The 14,062-nt window shown below is 52.7% G+C and overlaps 1 protein-coding gene across 1 annotated transcript in view; it reads right to left on the bottom strand.

The window, feature by feature from the left end:
• SREBF2 (sterol regulatory element binding transcription factor 2) overlaps positions 1-14,062 on the bottom strand; it is a 61,964-nt gene that overhangs the window by 5,995 nt on the left and 41,907 nt on the right. Inside the window, exons 11-15 of the mRNA XM_004484134.4 lie at positions 13,270-13,439; positions 4,994-5,162; positions 3,154-3,271; positions 2,232-2,341; positions 937-1,069 (exon numbers count right to left, since the gene is read on the bottom strand). Coding sequence (XP_004484191.2) covers positions 937-1,069; positions 2,232-2,341; positions 3,154-3,271; positions 4,994-5,162; positions 13,270-13,439 — 700 coding nt within the window. The remainder of the gene's footprint in view (positions 1-936; positions 1,070-2,231; positions 2,342-3,153; positions 3,272-4,993; positions 5,163-13,269; positions 13,440-14,062) is intronic.

The raw sequence follows: 14,062 nt of genomic DNA, 5'->3' as shown, positions 1-14,062 counted from the left end.
TGGGCCCCTCCCACCCCGAGCCTGTTCCCCTGCCCTGTCGCTCCATTTCCTCCCCTATAAGACTCTTTGGCACCCGTGGGCCAGGCCCTTTGCACCTCCCCTGCCCCCTGCCTCCATGTGATGGGTTTGTGGGCCCCGGGCTCAAGACGCTGTGTGGCTTCTCAGAGGCTGTTGTGCCCCAGCTGGTCCAGATGCCCTGCCAGCGAAGCTAGAGGTGTCCTGCTGCGCAGGCCTGGGGAAGGGGGCAGAAGCCATGCCAGGCCACTGAAGGCACCGGCCCCCCTGGGCAGGGCAGGCCGCTGCCACGCCTCAGAGGCCCCCCGATCCCCCCCACCCCCTTCCCTCGGCCCCCTTCTGTCCTCCAAGGAAGAGTCTCTGGAGGGGAAATGCTACAGGCCTGGCTCCAAGGACAGAACTCGTGGCCCTTCCTGCCTGACACATTTTAGAATTTCTCCAAGTGGCAAAAGATGCCAGGAGCACTCAGATCCAATCAGAAAAAGCCAGGTGGCAGGAGGCAGGTCTGCCCATCACAAAGGGCCAGCTGCCCCCGGGAAGCTGATGTGAGTCCCCAAAGAGGAATGGCAGAAGTTTTCCGGTTGTGCTTGGGCTAAACGCCCTTCAGTTAAGGTACAAAGTTTATACAGCTGGTGGTGAGGGGTGAGGGCAGCTGGAAGTAAGCTGGATAACAGGCTGGCACATGAGAGAAGGACCCTTTGACCACACACAGTAAAGGAGAAACATGTACTTCTCGGTCCTGGCCTTGAGACCTCCCACTGCCCGCTTCCACGATGATGCCTTTGAAGATTCCAGGAGCCCCACTGCTCTGACACCTTCATCCCAACAGCCCCTGCCCCTGCCACACAAGCCAGCCTGGCCCACCAGGCTGTCTGGATTCCCCTGGAGAGAGGCAAGTGGGGGCCCAGGAGGTCTACGCACTCGGTCACTTCCAGGGCTTTGGGGACACGCTCTACTTCGGTGAAGTGAGTGCGCACGGCGGCAGTGTCTCCCTGGAGCCAGCTGATGGCCATGGCAACTGCGGATGTCCACCAGCGACAGACGACATCTGGACCTAGAGGGGACAGCACCACACTCCTCCAGCAGCTGCAGAAACCACAAGCGTGGGGCGCAGCCTGGCCGGCTGGCCAGGGAACAGGTGGCACCTTTGCCTCGGGCTATGGGTGCAGAGCCCCAGGACTGCCCCTTGCCCAGCCGTGTGGTAGCACCAGTCACACAATCTTTTGGAATGTATCAAGAGCCTTAAAAATGTTCATTCCTGCTAACCTAATTATCCCACATCCAGCAATCTCCCACAAAAACAGTGGCCTCTACAGAGAACAAGAAGTTTAACAACGGATTTTCACTGCAGTGGTATTTTTAAGTAAAAAGTCAGACGCAGCCTCAACTTTGAACGGCCATGAAGTATGGTGTTTTCAAAGAATTTGTAGTAATGGTCTCATGTTAGACTATTTTACGTCTTTTCCTCTCTGACCCTTAGTTTTCTCAAATGCAGAGTTGTGTCACCAGTGCTCTCCCAAGGCCACTGGGAATGGCCGTGTAGGAGGAAAGACTAGAAGCACAGACTTCTCTAAGCCTCAGGTGAACGGAGGCCCCAAGGGGGCCATGATGGGAGGGCTGCTTTTGGGGATCTTCCCTCCCTAGGGCACCCTAGATGAGCAGCCCCAGAAGCTCAGAAGGTGGAGGTGGAGGCTGATGTGCCACCATCCCGATGGCAGTTTAGGGGCAGCAGGAAAGGCTGTCTTGGTGTCAAGTGAGTTGGTGGGCTGTGTCGTGTCACCCCAGGCAAGTGGTAGCTGGAGAGCAGAACACACACCCCGATGGACTGACTCTTCAGCAGAAGGGTGCGACCCAAGAGCAGCCTGGGGGGCTCTGGTGCATCTCAGAGGTGAGCCCCACCAGCCGCTGAAGCCTGGACCTCTTGCTCTTCCCTGGACCCTGACATGCCTCCCTCCCCCAAGGCCACAGGGCCCGGGGAAGATATTCACTAACACATTGTCTTACTTCTGCGAGGACCTTTATTTTCTGCCCCAGAATGCTGCCTGGGAGAGGGTTAGCTGTGGGCAGGGGCTGCACGGGGATCACAGACACAGACCTGGGGCCTACAGAGGAGTCTCAAGTGTACACCCGTAACCAACCCAGGGCCCTTGGGCAGGACGGCTGTGAGGAACAAAAATTCAGCCCCCTGCCTGTGGAGCTACCCACAGGATGCTCACCAAGGGCGCACTTGAGCACGGAGCTGCTGGAGAAGGGTGGAGTCACAACCCCCACGGAGTCCACAAAAGAATTCAGTAATTTCAGGTACTCCAGAGCACTGGAGAATTCACTGGAAAGAGAAGAAAGGGTCCCAAGTACAACAAAATGCACACAGAGGCCACGCTCATAGCTCAGCTGTTTGGCTCTCCCACTCCAAGAGCCTAGGGTTTCTTCTCTGGTCCCCTCTTTCCCATCATCTGGCCTCCCTGAGCCCTGCTCAGGGACGCTGCTCACGCTCCTTGCAGGCTTTCTTCTTTGTAGGTCTCAGGGCTATTCCTGACAAGTTGCCGTCTGCCAGAAAGGCCAGCCCTTCTCCATCCCTCCCCAGTGAAACTGCTCCGCTCAAGGCCCAGTCCCAAAGCCATCTTCTCCTGGAAGCTTTCTGATCTCCTGGGCAGAACTGCCCCCACTCCCCACTCCCCACTCCAGTCAGCACCTGGACCTAGTGCTCGAGTGACTCTGGCTCCAGACTGACTCTGCGAAGGAAGGACCGTGATTAGTAAACACGGGAGGAGACACGTCCTGGCATTCAATGAGGGTCCAGGGCCCCAAGATGTCTAGGCCAGGGGTGTCTGCCTTCCTGTTGATACCTCTATTCCATTCCCACCTCCTCAAAGGCCAGCCCCTTCCCACTCCCAAAGAGGCAACACAAACTGATCAAACCCTTGACTTGCTCCAAAAACTGACCCCACTTGGTAAAGGGATGGGGCAGGGAATCTGGAAAAAAGGCCAGGCCAGCGTGCACACAGGGCACTCACTCGGGGCCGCCAGGCTTGAGGAGTACCATTACTCAGTTTCCCTGCTGACCCTACTAGGTCAGGGCTTGCGGCCTCAAGCCCAGTCCTGAGCTTGCTGGGCAGGAGACCGTCCCGGGGACTTTACCAGCTCTCCTCCTCCTGATCTCCAGCCCTCTTCTTGGTCTGAGGTTTCACCAAGGATTCCACAGCTCTTTCCAGCAGGTTCTTGCAGAACGCCTGGTGGACCTGAGCGATGGGGTCAGCTGAAAATGAGAAAGGCAAGGAGAAGGGTTAAGTGGGTCCTGCTTATGAGCCAATTTTGTCTTAACAGAGCAATAGAACAGGGAGAAGAAACAGGTAACCCCTTTGAATGGGGACCAAATCCCTCTTCCTCAACCAAAACCTAGAACTATCTTGCTGAATGGGTGGGAAGACAGGGGTGAAGAAGGAGCATCAGCACCGGAGAGCCCGACTGCATCGGCTCTAGATTGCTCCACAGGTGCACGTGCATGTGCACACCTGTGCGTGCAGAGGGGCTGTGTCTCTTGGCATGGGGCCCAACCCTTCGATTCCAAGTTGACAGTGGGAAGGTGGTGGCTACCCACCTTGTCAGAAAATGGGAAATGGGAAGGTGGACAGTTAGGCCAAGACTCAGAGGCTGTCCCCTCTCTTGTGCGAAAACAGGCAGCTAAGGAGCAGGCTGCTGCTTGCTGCGCTCTGACAGTGAGGAACCTGCTCCTCTTTTCCACAGCTGGGTCACGCAGCCTGTGATCAGGGGCTGAGCTGATCAAGCAGGGCCTTGCCAAGCTCGTGAGAGCCGACTGTCACCCTGGCAGGCCCGCTTCCGGCTTCCCCAGCCCCTTCCCGCCCCTCCCCTCCTGAGGCAGCCCCCTGGGCCTCAGTCCGGCGAGGAGGTGGAGACAGAACACTGAGGAGCATGTGCTGGGCAGTGAGGCCTGGAACCGGAGACTGTGGGGGTAGACAGAGCCAGTGCCAGGTCTGCGTTCTAGACAAGAGAGCATCAGTGTTGGTGGACTGAAATCGAGGCATGTTTTTGCTCTCTTTCTTTTTTTTTTAACATTTATTTTATTTCTTTCTTTCCCGTCCCCCCCCGTCTGCTCTCTGCATCCATTTGCTGTGTGTTCTTCTGCGTCCACTTGCATTATCCGGTGGCACTGGGAAACTGCATCTCTTTTTTGATGCATCATCTTGCTGCATTAGCTCTCTGTGTATGCAGCCCCACTCCTGGGCAGGCTGCACTTTTTTCATGTGGGGCGGCTCTCCCTGCAGGGTGCACCTCTATTCGGGGACGCCCCTGTGTGGTGTGGCACTCCTTGCACGGCAGTACTGTGTGTGGGCCAGCTTACCACACAGACCAGGAGGCCCTGGGGATCAAACCCTGGACTCTCCATATGGTAGATGGAAGCTCTATTAGTTGAGCCACGTCTGCTTCCCTGTTTTTGCTTTCATCCTTGCTTTCTGGTGTTCACACAATTTTTATATGGAACCATAAAGTAAAAAAGAAAGGCGAACCCTTCACAGATATGTGACGCACAGCCCTATAGCTGCAGGACAAGCCTTGCTCTCCACACAGGCACTTAATTCAGAGCAGGGGGAAAGCAAAGGGGACAGACCAAGACACTGGATGGCAGCTTGAGGTTGGAGTAACTGACACTTGTGTGTCTCAAGTTCCCAGAAGAAGGGCTAGCATACAGTTGGTGATTAACCACAACTTATTACTGTGTGGCCACGTGATGGAATTGATAGAAAGACCACAAGCTTTGAATGTCAGAGAGAGCTGAGCTGCAAACCTGGCCTGGCTGTGACCCCAGGCAAGTTACCTAACCTCCCGGAACCTCCCCGCAGTAAACAGAAAACGGGGAAGCGAGAGGACTGGGTCTCCAGGGGCCTGGTGCTCAGCAGCCCCGCCACTCCGCAGCTCGTGCCTGTCTCCAAACCCCAAGTGGCGGCGACAGCACTCTCACCTGGGTTCCTCGGGGCGCAGAACAGACTCTCCTTGGCAGCCGACTTCACCGACCAGCTCCGCTCCATGAAGAACTTCTGGCCCAGCGGGTGGCAGAGCCAGCGCAGGGAGTCAGGAACGGCGCTGCGCTCAGGGCCACACAAGCTCTGGGCTCGGCTGAGGAAGTAGCTCTGTGGAAGGACAAAGACCCAGGGTGACACCAGGGTGGCAGAACGCTGGCTGTCGGAAAACACCACGGTGGAGGCAGAGAGGTGTGCGTGCTGTCGAAAGGAGATCAAAGCGAAGGCTGGGAACGTCGCAGTACCTGGGAGGGAGCAAGCCCCACCACTGCGACTCAGGCAGGCGGGCTCAATGGACTGGGCCAGGCTGGATAGTCAGGGACAAACCCTGCAGGAGGGCATGTGCGGGCTCCCGCCGCGTCCTGCCAGGCTCGCTAGCCCTACTGTTCTCTAGGCCTCACCGCTGATTGCGGCGGGGTGGGGTGGCAGCCAGGGAGGGCTCTCGGAGGCCTCCCAGGGGCTCGCCAGCTCTCAGCTGGTGAGGGCCACAGCCCTGGGCCAGGAGGCCTCTTCCATCCTGGGACCTAATTTTCTTGAATGCCGGGAGCCTTGGGCCTTGGACTTTCTCTCATTTGTCACCCTAATTACCTTTCTTTAGAGTATTTTCAGGCAAAACCTTATTCTGCTTTAATTTTTCATCTCTTTTACCTCTAAATGCAGAGTTTGGAGCAGTGCCTGGCACATGGTAAGTGGCCAGTAGCTGTTAATTTTTCTCATGATCACACTGAAAGCCTTGGAGTAAAGGGGCAGCTGGGAGGCTCATCTGTGACACACACACGTGTGTGTGTGTGTGTGTGTGAGAGAGAGAGAGAGAGAGATGCCGTTCCTCAGTAGCTGGCCAGCCCCCTACAGAGACCCCATACTATACCTGGATGGCCCCCGAAAAGAGCACGAGCAGTGAGGAAAGCCCAAGAGTGTGCTTTCGAAAGCCTCTTGCCCATTCCCCGGACAATGCCAGGAGCCAGGGCCGCCGTCTCCCCGGGCCCTGCTCCTGCTGCTAAGGCTGCCGTTCCAGGGCTCCATGACAAGAACGCAGGGACGATGCAGTCTGCTCACGGTGTGAGAAACTCCATCACTTTGTGAGTGAGGCGCTCCCTACTCTAAAATTCACGGCTTCCCGCCCACCTGACACAGGCTGTCTGAAGGAGGAGCAGAGCAGGGAAGGGTGGGCAGGAGGGGCAGGCACCAGGCAGGGCGCTCAGGGGCCCGGGGAGGGGCTGCTGGCGCCAGGCCGAGGCCCTCCCCTTCGCTCGGTGCCCCTGCCTGCTCGCTCGGGGCCGTCCTCTCGCTGCCTGGGTTCAGTCGGATGGTGCTGACCTTCACTCTGCTCCGAGCAGTCGCCAGCTACCGTGACAGCTTCGGAAGACGTGACTGCTAGGGTCAGAAATAGCATCGCTCAAGTGCCGCTCAGGGAAGGCAGACCGAGGAGCCTGCCTCTCTCTGGGGGAGTGTGCAGACAGCTGCCCGAGGACGTGCGCCAGCGAGCTGGCCAGACTGCGCCATGGCACACACGGACGGTACCTCGGGCAGCCTCTAATCGCCACCAAGCGCCCTGGGGCCTTTCCTTCTCGTTGCTGACCCCTATCCCTGAGAATAACTCCATGACCTTCCCCTGACCCTCCAGGAAGCCTTTGCTGCCGGACTCTGTGCTTAGAGCTGCAAGGCTGAGAGAGCAGCAGCTGAGAAGCCGGGACGGGGGGAGGCGGGTGGGTGGTGGTGATCCAGTGCCTTCTGACAGCTGGCCCCAGCTCTTGGGAGCAGCCTGCTCCTGGTCCTCTGCCGACATGCCTGGTACACGCAGGCACTTGGTGGCTGCTCTGGGGCAAGCAGAAGACACAACGGTCCCTCAGAAGAAGTCACAAACAGAAGCGGAAACCAAGCCTGGTCAAGGAGCATTCAGAAAATCATTAAGTGAAAATACATGTTCAAGCTTAATTCTTAAAAAAGGAAAGAGAAATCTTAGTTATAGTAAATCTCAATGCTGGGAACTGGGGGCGAGGAGGTGAGTTGAGTAGTTTAATAAGAAATATAAATTCTGGGATACAGTCACCCACAGTACAAGGGAGATTGTGGCTCTTTTAGTTTTCTTGGCATATCATAACTCCATGAGAATTTTCCTAAATTTCATAGATATCAGAAATCTCCCAAGCTGGGGTCTAGGAGCCCCCTCCCCTCTAACTCATCTGGCTAATTGCCCAGTATGTGAAAGGTGGTGGCAGGAGACTTGCTGCCAGAACTCCTAAATCCCGAGTGCCACCCCCTGACCCTGGTGCCAATCCCAAACCCAGGCGTGTCCTCCCACACCAGGCTTGCCCCACAGTTTTGCACTAAGGAGCACTGGAGCACCTGGGATATTTTAAAAACTTGAGGAAAATCCAGTGATACTCAACATCAGCAGGACACTGCTGACTGCAGATGGAGGTTGCTCACAGTCTCAGAGTTAGCCTGAAGTACACTCCTTTGGCAAATGTCCTATTTTACAAGGGTGAGTTTGCAGCAATTACTGTGATAAAAGGTGAAAGCTTGGGAAGCGGATGTGGATCAAGCAATTGGGCTCCCATCTACCATATAGGAGGTCCCGGGTTCAGTTCCCGGGGCCTCCTGGTGAAGGCAAGCTGGCCCGCATGAAGTGCTGATGCAATAGGATGATGCAACAAAAAAGACATACAGAGGAAAGACAATGAGAGACACAACAAACCAGGGAACTGAAGTGGCTCATGCATTTGGGTGCTCCTCTCCCAAGCTGAAAGGTCCTGGGATCAGTTCCAGGTGACTCCTAAAGAGAAGATGAGAAGACAAGCAGACACAGAAGAACACACAGCAAACAGACACCGAGAGCAGACAGTGAGTGCGTGTGGAATGGGGGTGGGGAGTGAATAAATAAATCTTAAAAAAAAAAAAGTGAGAGCCACAGGAAAATCACTGTGGCCTGGGAAGTGAGGATGGCATTGTCTAATCCAAGTCCAAGTGCAGGTGAGCAGCTGTGTTCCTCCCCTTAATAAGTGACTGTGATTATGTAAGATGAAAAGAAAACGTTATTTCTTCTTTCCATTTTGTGTCTTATTTTTACAAATGGCTACTGCTTGGACCTAACTACTTAACAAACAATCAAGTGTGCTATGACGAATTTATGGAGCCACGAAGAGTGCCCTGAACCGAGGAAGTCTGGGGACCTCTGGTTGAAACCATTCTCATAGGGTCAGCCTTCCACTTGCGCCAAACATCTGATATCAACTCATCCGTAAGCTAAATCTATTCCACCAAATTCAAAGCTTCTTCCTCTTTAAGAAAGTCTGTCTGGATCTCCTAATCTGCACCCTCCCAAGAGAAGTAGACAGATGAAAGGGTGGCTGCTTCACGGGAGATGACAGTCACCTTCCCACCTCACTGAGAGCTGTACTAAGGCTCTGCGGATCTGGCCATGCTGTTACAGATCCAACGACTGCCATCCTTTGACCCAGCATCACCACCTCTAGGGATTGAGCCTGAAGAAATACTTGCATGAATGTGTGAAGACAACGTGTAAGGAGCTCCCAGGAGCATCACCTGTAAGAGCAGACCCAGGGAAACAGATGTGGCTTAACCAACTGGGCTCTCACCTACCATATAGGAGGTCCAGGGTTCAATGCCCAGGGGCCTCCTAGTGAGGGCAAGCTGGCCCATGTGGAGTGCCGGCCCACACGGAATACAGCCCCACGAAGAAGTGCCAGCAGATGTGGAGAGTTGGCGCAGCAAGATGACGCAACAAGAGACACAGAGGAGAGAAAATAAGAAGACGTAGCAAAGTAGGGAGCTGAGGTGGCACAAGAGAATGATCGCCTCTCTCCCACTCTGTAAGGTCCCAGGGATGGTTCCCAGAGGCACCTAATGAGAATACAAGCAGACACAGACACGGAAGAACAGACAACGGGGCGAGGAGAAGTAAATAAAAATAAATTTGTAAAAAAAAAAAAAAAAAGACCCTGGGAACCAATGCCCACCCACAGAGGACTCACTCGATGACGGTGTTTGCATACGTGGAATATCTAGTACCTTGGAGAATCATGAGGCTGACACAGAAAGAAATCCAAGATTTATATCACTAGTTTGAAAAAAAAGCAAGTGCCAAAACAGGGTTTATGGTATGATCACATTACAAAGACTATAATGTACTCATGTTAGTATATGTGGGAAAAAAATTTCTGAGGAAATACACATCAAACAATTTACTGCTTTATCAGTCATGCCAACTATTTTCTGTGGGACTCACAGACTAGGACAGTTTTAAGGGGGCCATTTACCTGGTCCTCAGAGGTTACACATCTGCTTTCCTCAAATGGGCTCTCGGAGTCCCTCGAAAGGGCAGCCAAGTCTTAGCAATAAGAACATCAAAACCCCAGTGGGATTCTGGGGATGATGAGATGATTCTAAAATGCTTATGAGAAGGCAAAGAGCAGAAACGAGTCACTGACGCTGGATGACTGACACTTGCAGATATTAAGATGGATGGAAAACTTGGCCACTGGGCTATGTGGTGGTACTGCAGTAGAACGGAGTGGCATCTAGAAGCAGACCCACGACACGTGGATGCCCGATGCACAAGAAAGTGCGCTCAGGGCAGGCCGGAAAGGACAGCCTTTTTTTCCTTTCTAGGTACTGGGGATTCTACCCGAGACCTCATAAGGAGGAAGCTGGTGCTCAATCTCTGAACCGGCTCCCCTGAGTTGTTTTTTTTGTTTGTCTGCTTGTTGTTTGTCTTTGTTTTAGGAGGCACCAGGAACTGAACCTGGGACCTCCATTTGTGGGAAGCAGGTGCTTGACTGCTTGAGCCACAGCTGCTTCCCAGGACAGCCTTTTTAATAACAGCGCCTGGTAGAGCAGGTAAATAGCCATGTGGAAAGAAGTGGATCTTGCACCCTACCTTCACCTGATGCAAAGCCAATTCTAGGAGGACTACAGACCATCAGTGAAAAGTAAAAAAATAGGGTTTCTAGCAGACAACATAGGAGAATATTTTCATGACTCTGATGTACAGGTTTATTAAACAGGATATAAAATGTATAACTGTAAAGGAAAAGACTAAATATCATAGAGAAAAAAAGCAAGCCTTAGATAGAAGATATTGCAAAGGATAATATTCAGAATATATAGAGAACTGCAAATTACTAAAAAGACAGACACACAAAATTAAAAATGGAGGTAACAGACTAGAAAAGGTTTTTCACAAAGAGACTATCCAAATGGCAAAAAAGGGAAGCGGATTTGGCCCAATGGATAGGGTATCCGCCTACCACATGGGAGGTCCAAGGTTCAAACCCAGGACCTCCTGACCCATGTGTTGAGCTGGCCCATGTGCAGTGCTGATGTGCACAAGGAGTGCCGTGCCACACAGGGGTGTCCCCTGTGTAGGGGAGCCCCACACGTAAGGAGGGAGCCCCGTAAGGAGAGCCACCCAGCGCGAAAAAAGTGCAGCCTGCCCAGGAATGGCACTGCATACACGGAGAGCTGACACAGCAAAAGGACGCAACAAAGAGACACAGATTCCGGGTGCCGCTGACAAGATTACAAGTGGACACACAGAACAGACAACTGGGGCGGGGAAGGGGAGAGAAATAAATAAAAAATAAATCTTAAGAAAAATGTATTGCTGAAAGAAATCAAAGAAAACCTAAATAAATGGAAGGACATTATATGTTCATGGACTGGAAGACTAAATATTTTAAAAAAAAAACAAAAAACCAAATGGCAAAAAAATGTATGAAAAGGGACTCAATATCATCTATCATCAGGTAAATGAAAATTAAAACCACAATGAGATACCACCAGAATGACTTAATTTGAAGCACTCACGCACTGGTGCGGATGTGGAACAACTAGACGCTTACTTTCTGCTGGTGGAGTGGGAATGGCTACAACCACCTGGGAAGACAGTTGGCCAGTATTTACCAAAGCCGAGCACGTGCAGAGCCTGGTTCCCAAGTGCCCTTCCAAGGTATTTACACGGCATAAATGCAGTCAGTCCTCAGTTCACCAAAAGGCACGTTCAGGGATGTTCACAGCAGCACTAGGTACAAGAACCCTACACGGGAGACAACTCAAAAGTCCGTCTAGAACAGTCAATCACACAACAGGATACTATAGCGCCATGAAAATGAACGATCTCAAACTAAAAAGAAGCCAAACACAAATGAGTACATGCTGCATCATTCTCATATCAAGTTTAATGAGGGGCAGAACATCTGCAGTGGGTGGGGCATGGCTGACTGACTGGCAAGGGGGCCTGAGGGAGGATTCTGGGGTCCTGGTCCTGTTCTGTTTCTTAAGCTGCCTGCTGGGTCTATGGGTGTGTTTGCTTTGTGAAAACTCACCGGAGCTGTGTATTTATGAGCTGTATACTTTTCCATATGCCTATTATACTTCAACAAAAGGTTTACAGAAACAACAAACAGGCAGACAAATTGATGGTGACAGGCTCAAAAACAGCAGTTACCTTTGTGGGATGGGTGAGGGGCCAAAGGGAGGGGATATGGAAGAGGCTTCTGCAGGTGCTGGAACATTCTGTTCTACTCCTTGACCTGGATGGTTGCTACACAGGTGAGTTCATTTGTGAAAATCCATCAAACTCAAAGTTACAATGTGTGTGTTTTTCTGTATGTATGTTGTATTTCAATAAAAGAAATTTCTTCAAAGCACTTTTTGGAGGCGCAGAAGCTAAACATGTGACAACACTGGCCCCAAAGCACTAAGACAAACAGGTGAATAGGGGCAAGGGCTGGCCAATGATTCCTACTCTCAGGCCAGATTCTTCTCCACAAAGCTCACCTTGGCACCCCAGGAGTGGGTCAGGTGCCCAGGGTGCTCCCAGGGTGCTCCCAGGGTGCTCCCAGGGCAGCGGGACTGGCCCACCTTAGCCCTCATCCTACATCCTGAAGGCCTGGTCCCTGTCCGGATTCCCTGCCAGGCTGGAGGCTCCCTAAGGACAGGGAGGTGTTCCCCGCCACTGCATTTCCACACCAAATGAAAAGAACCAAGGGATCAATGTCTCATGTAGGGTCAGGGAAACAGAATCAAGACAGGGGAAAGCACCCTGGGCTTCCCCACGTCCCTTGTCACTTAGGACTCTCATGATGCACTTCAGAAACTTACACCAGTGTCACTTATACAGGGTACATTCCTGAGCTTAGTCATTCTCAGCTCATCAATGCTGTTTCTGAGCTATGGAAACTAAGGCTGAGAAGTGATGCTTCTGTTTTGAACACATCTGATGGGTTTAGCAGCCACCCAAAGAAGACACTGAATAAAACATGTCCAGGGAAGCGGATTTGGTTCAACTGATAGAGCATCTGCCTACCATATGGGAGGTCCAGGGTTCAAACCCTGAGTCTCCTGACCCATGTGGTGAGCTAGTCCATGCGCAGTGCTGATGTGCGCAAGGAGTGCCGTGCCACGCAGGGGTGTCCCCTATGTAGGGGAGTCCCATGTGCAAGGAGTACACCCCGCAAGGAGAGCCCCATGTGAAAAAAAAAGTGCAGCCTGCCCAGGAGTGGTGCCGCACACACAGAGAGGTGCCGCAGCAAGATGACGCAACGAAAAGAGGCACAGATTCCCAGTGTGCTGACAATGCAAGCAGACACAGAACACAGTGATGGACACAGAGAACAGACAATGGGGGGGGGGGGGGCGGGGCCGGGGGAAGGAGAGAGAAATTAAAAAAATAAACAAACAAAACAAACCAAACCATGTCTGTCTTTCCTGGAGAAAGAAAGCCTAGATATGAACTAGCTGACAATTGTGGCTTCCCAGGGCTGGCTCTGTGCCAGGCACGCTGGAGGTGCTTGATAACCATAGCTCCCTCCCATCTGACCCAAGTTCCTTGCAGACATGCAGTTCCTTTTCAATTTCTGGATCCACAGCACTATGATCAACACGTGGTACCCAACACTCACCGTCGAGATGATTAAAAGCACCAGGAGACACAACCAGAAGACTCTGAGAGCTTTCATGAACATGTGAAGAGCAGAAGAGCTCTATATTAACCCTTAGGATGGGAACCAGTCTTACTTCAGGGCACCAAAAAGTTCTGCTCAGAAGCCCCCCAGCTTATAAAAGGGCACGAGGGGACCTTGGTCTGTTTTGCTCACTGCTACATTTCGTAAGCGAGTGAATGAACATCCACTCCTTTGGGAGGTCAGAACCTGAGGGCAGGTGCTCTTTGCGGAAGTGACCTGAGGGCACTCACCGCCAGGAAGCCCAGCTTGCCTCCACAGCGCGTCTGGAGGCCCATCGCAGCAGTCAGATGGATCTCAACCAGGGTGCCTGGCGGGATTTTCTCCTCTGCACACTCAGCCAGGTTCACAGCGCACAGAGCCATGTGTACATCGGAACAGGCAGATCCCACGGGAAGCTTCCCTGTGGCAGACAGAAACAGACACTAGTGCTGACAGATTCCTGTTTTTTCTAGCCCAATCAAACAGAAGCAAAGGGGAAATGGCAGGACTCTGTCATCAGACAGTGCTGGGGGAGCCAGGCTCAGGCCTTCCTAGCTGGGTGCTCCTTTCCACCTCACAGGGCTGTTGGGGACAAGGGGAAATGCCTGCCAGGTGCCTGGCACATGGCACCCAGCACAGGCCTAAGTGGGAGGATCCTGGTATAGATTCAGAGGGGCATGTCACAACATTTCCCAAACAGCACCAACAGCATGGCCACCTTTGGACAACGCAGTCCAGTATCTCCAAAAGAAAACAAAATAAAGCACCTTCAAGGGAGCTAAGAGAACACTTAAAAACAAATGAGTCTGAATTCACTTTCATTTTTAAAAAATCATGAAGTATAAGCTTACATCCTTTCAAGAGGAGTAAGTAGCCCGGAATGGAGCCATGGCAGGGCTAGACACTCGTGGATGAGCAGCTGGAAGGCCGGGAAAGGCCTGCCACCCTCTCCCTTACAGAGCTGCACAGATGACCATCTGGGGAGCCCTGCGGTCAGGCAGCGCAGTGCCCTGCACAGGCACGAGCTCCGTGGAGGCTTACCTG

This window comes from Dasypus novemcinctus, chromosome 12 (genome assembly GCF_030445035.2).
Source record: "Dasypus novemcinctus isolate mDasNov1 chromosome 12, mDasNov1.1.hap2, whole genome shotgun sequence".
In the NCBI taxonomy this organism is placed as follows: domain Eukaryota; kingdom Metazoa; phylum Chordata; class Mammalia; order Cingulata; family Dasypodidae; genus Dasypus; species Dasypus novemcinctus.
This window is presented reverse-complemented; position numbering and strand designations above follow the sequence as displayed.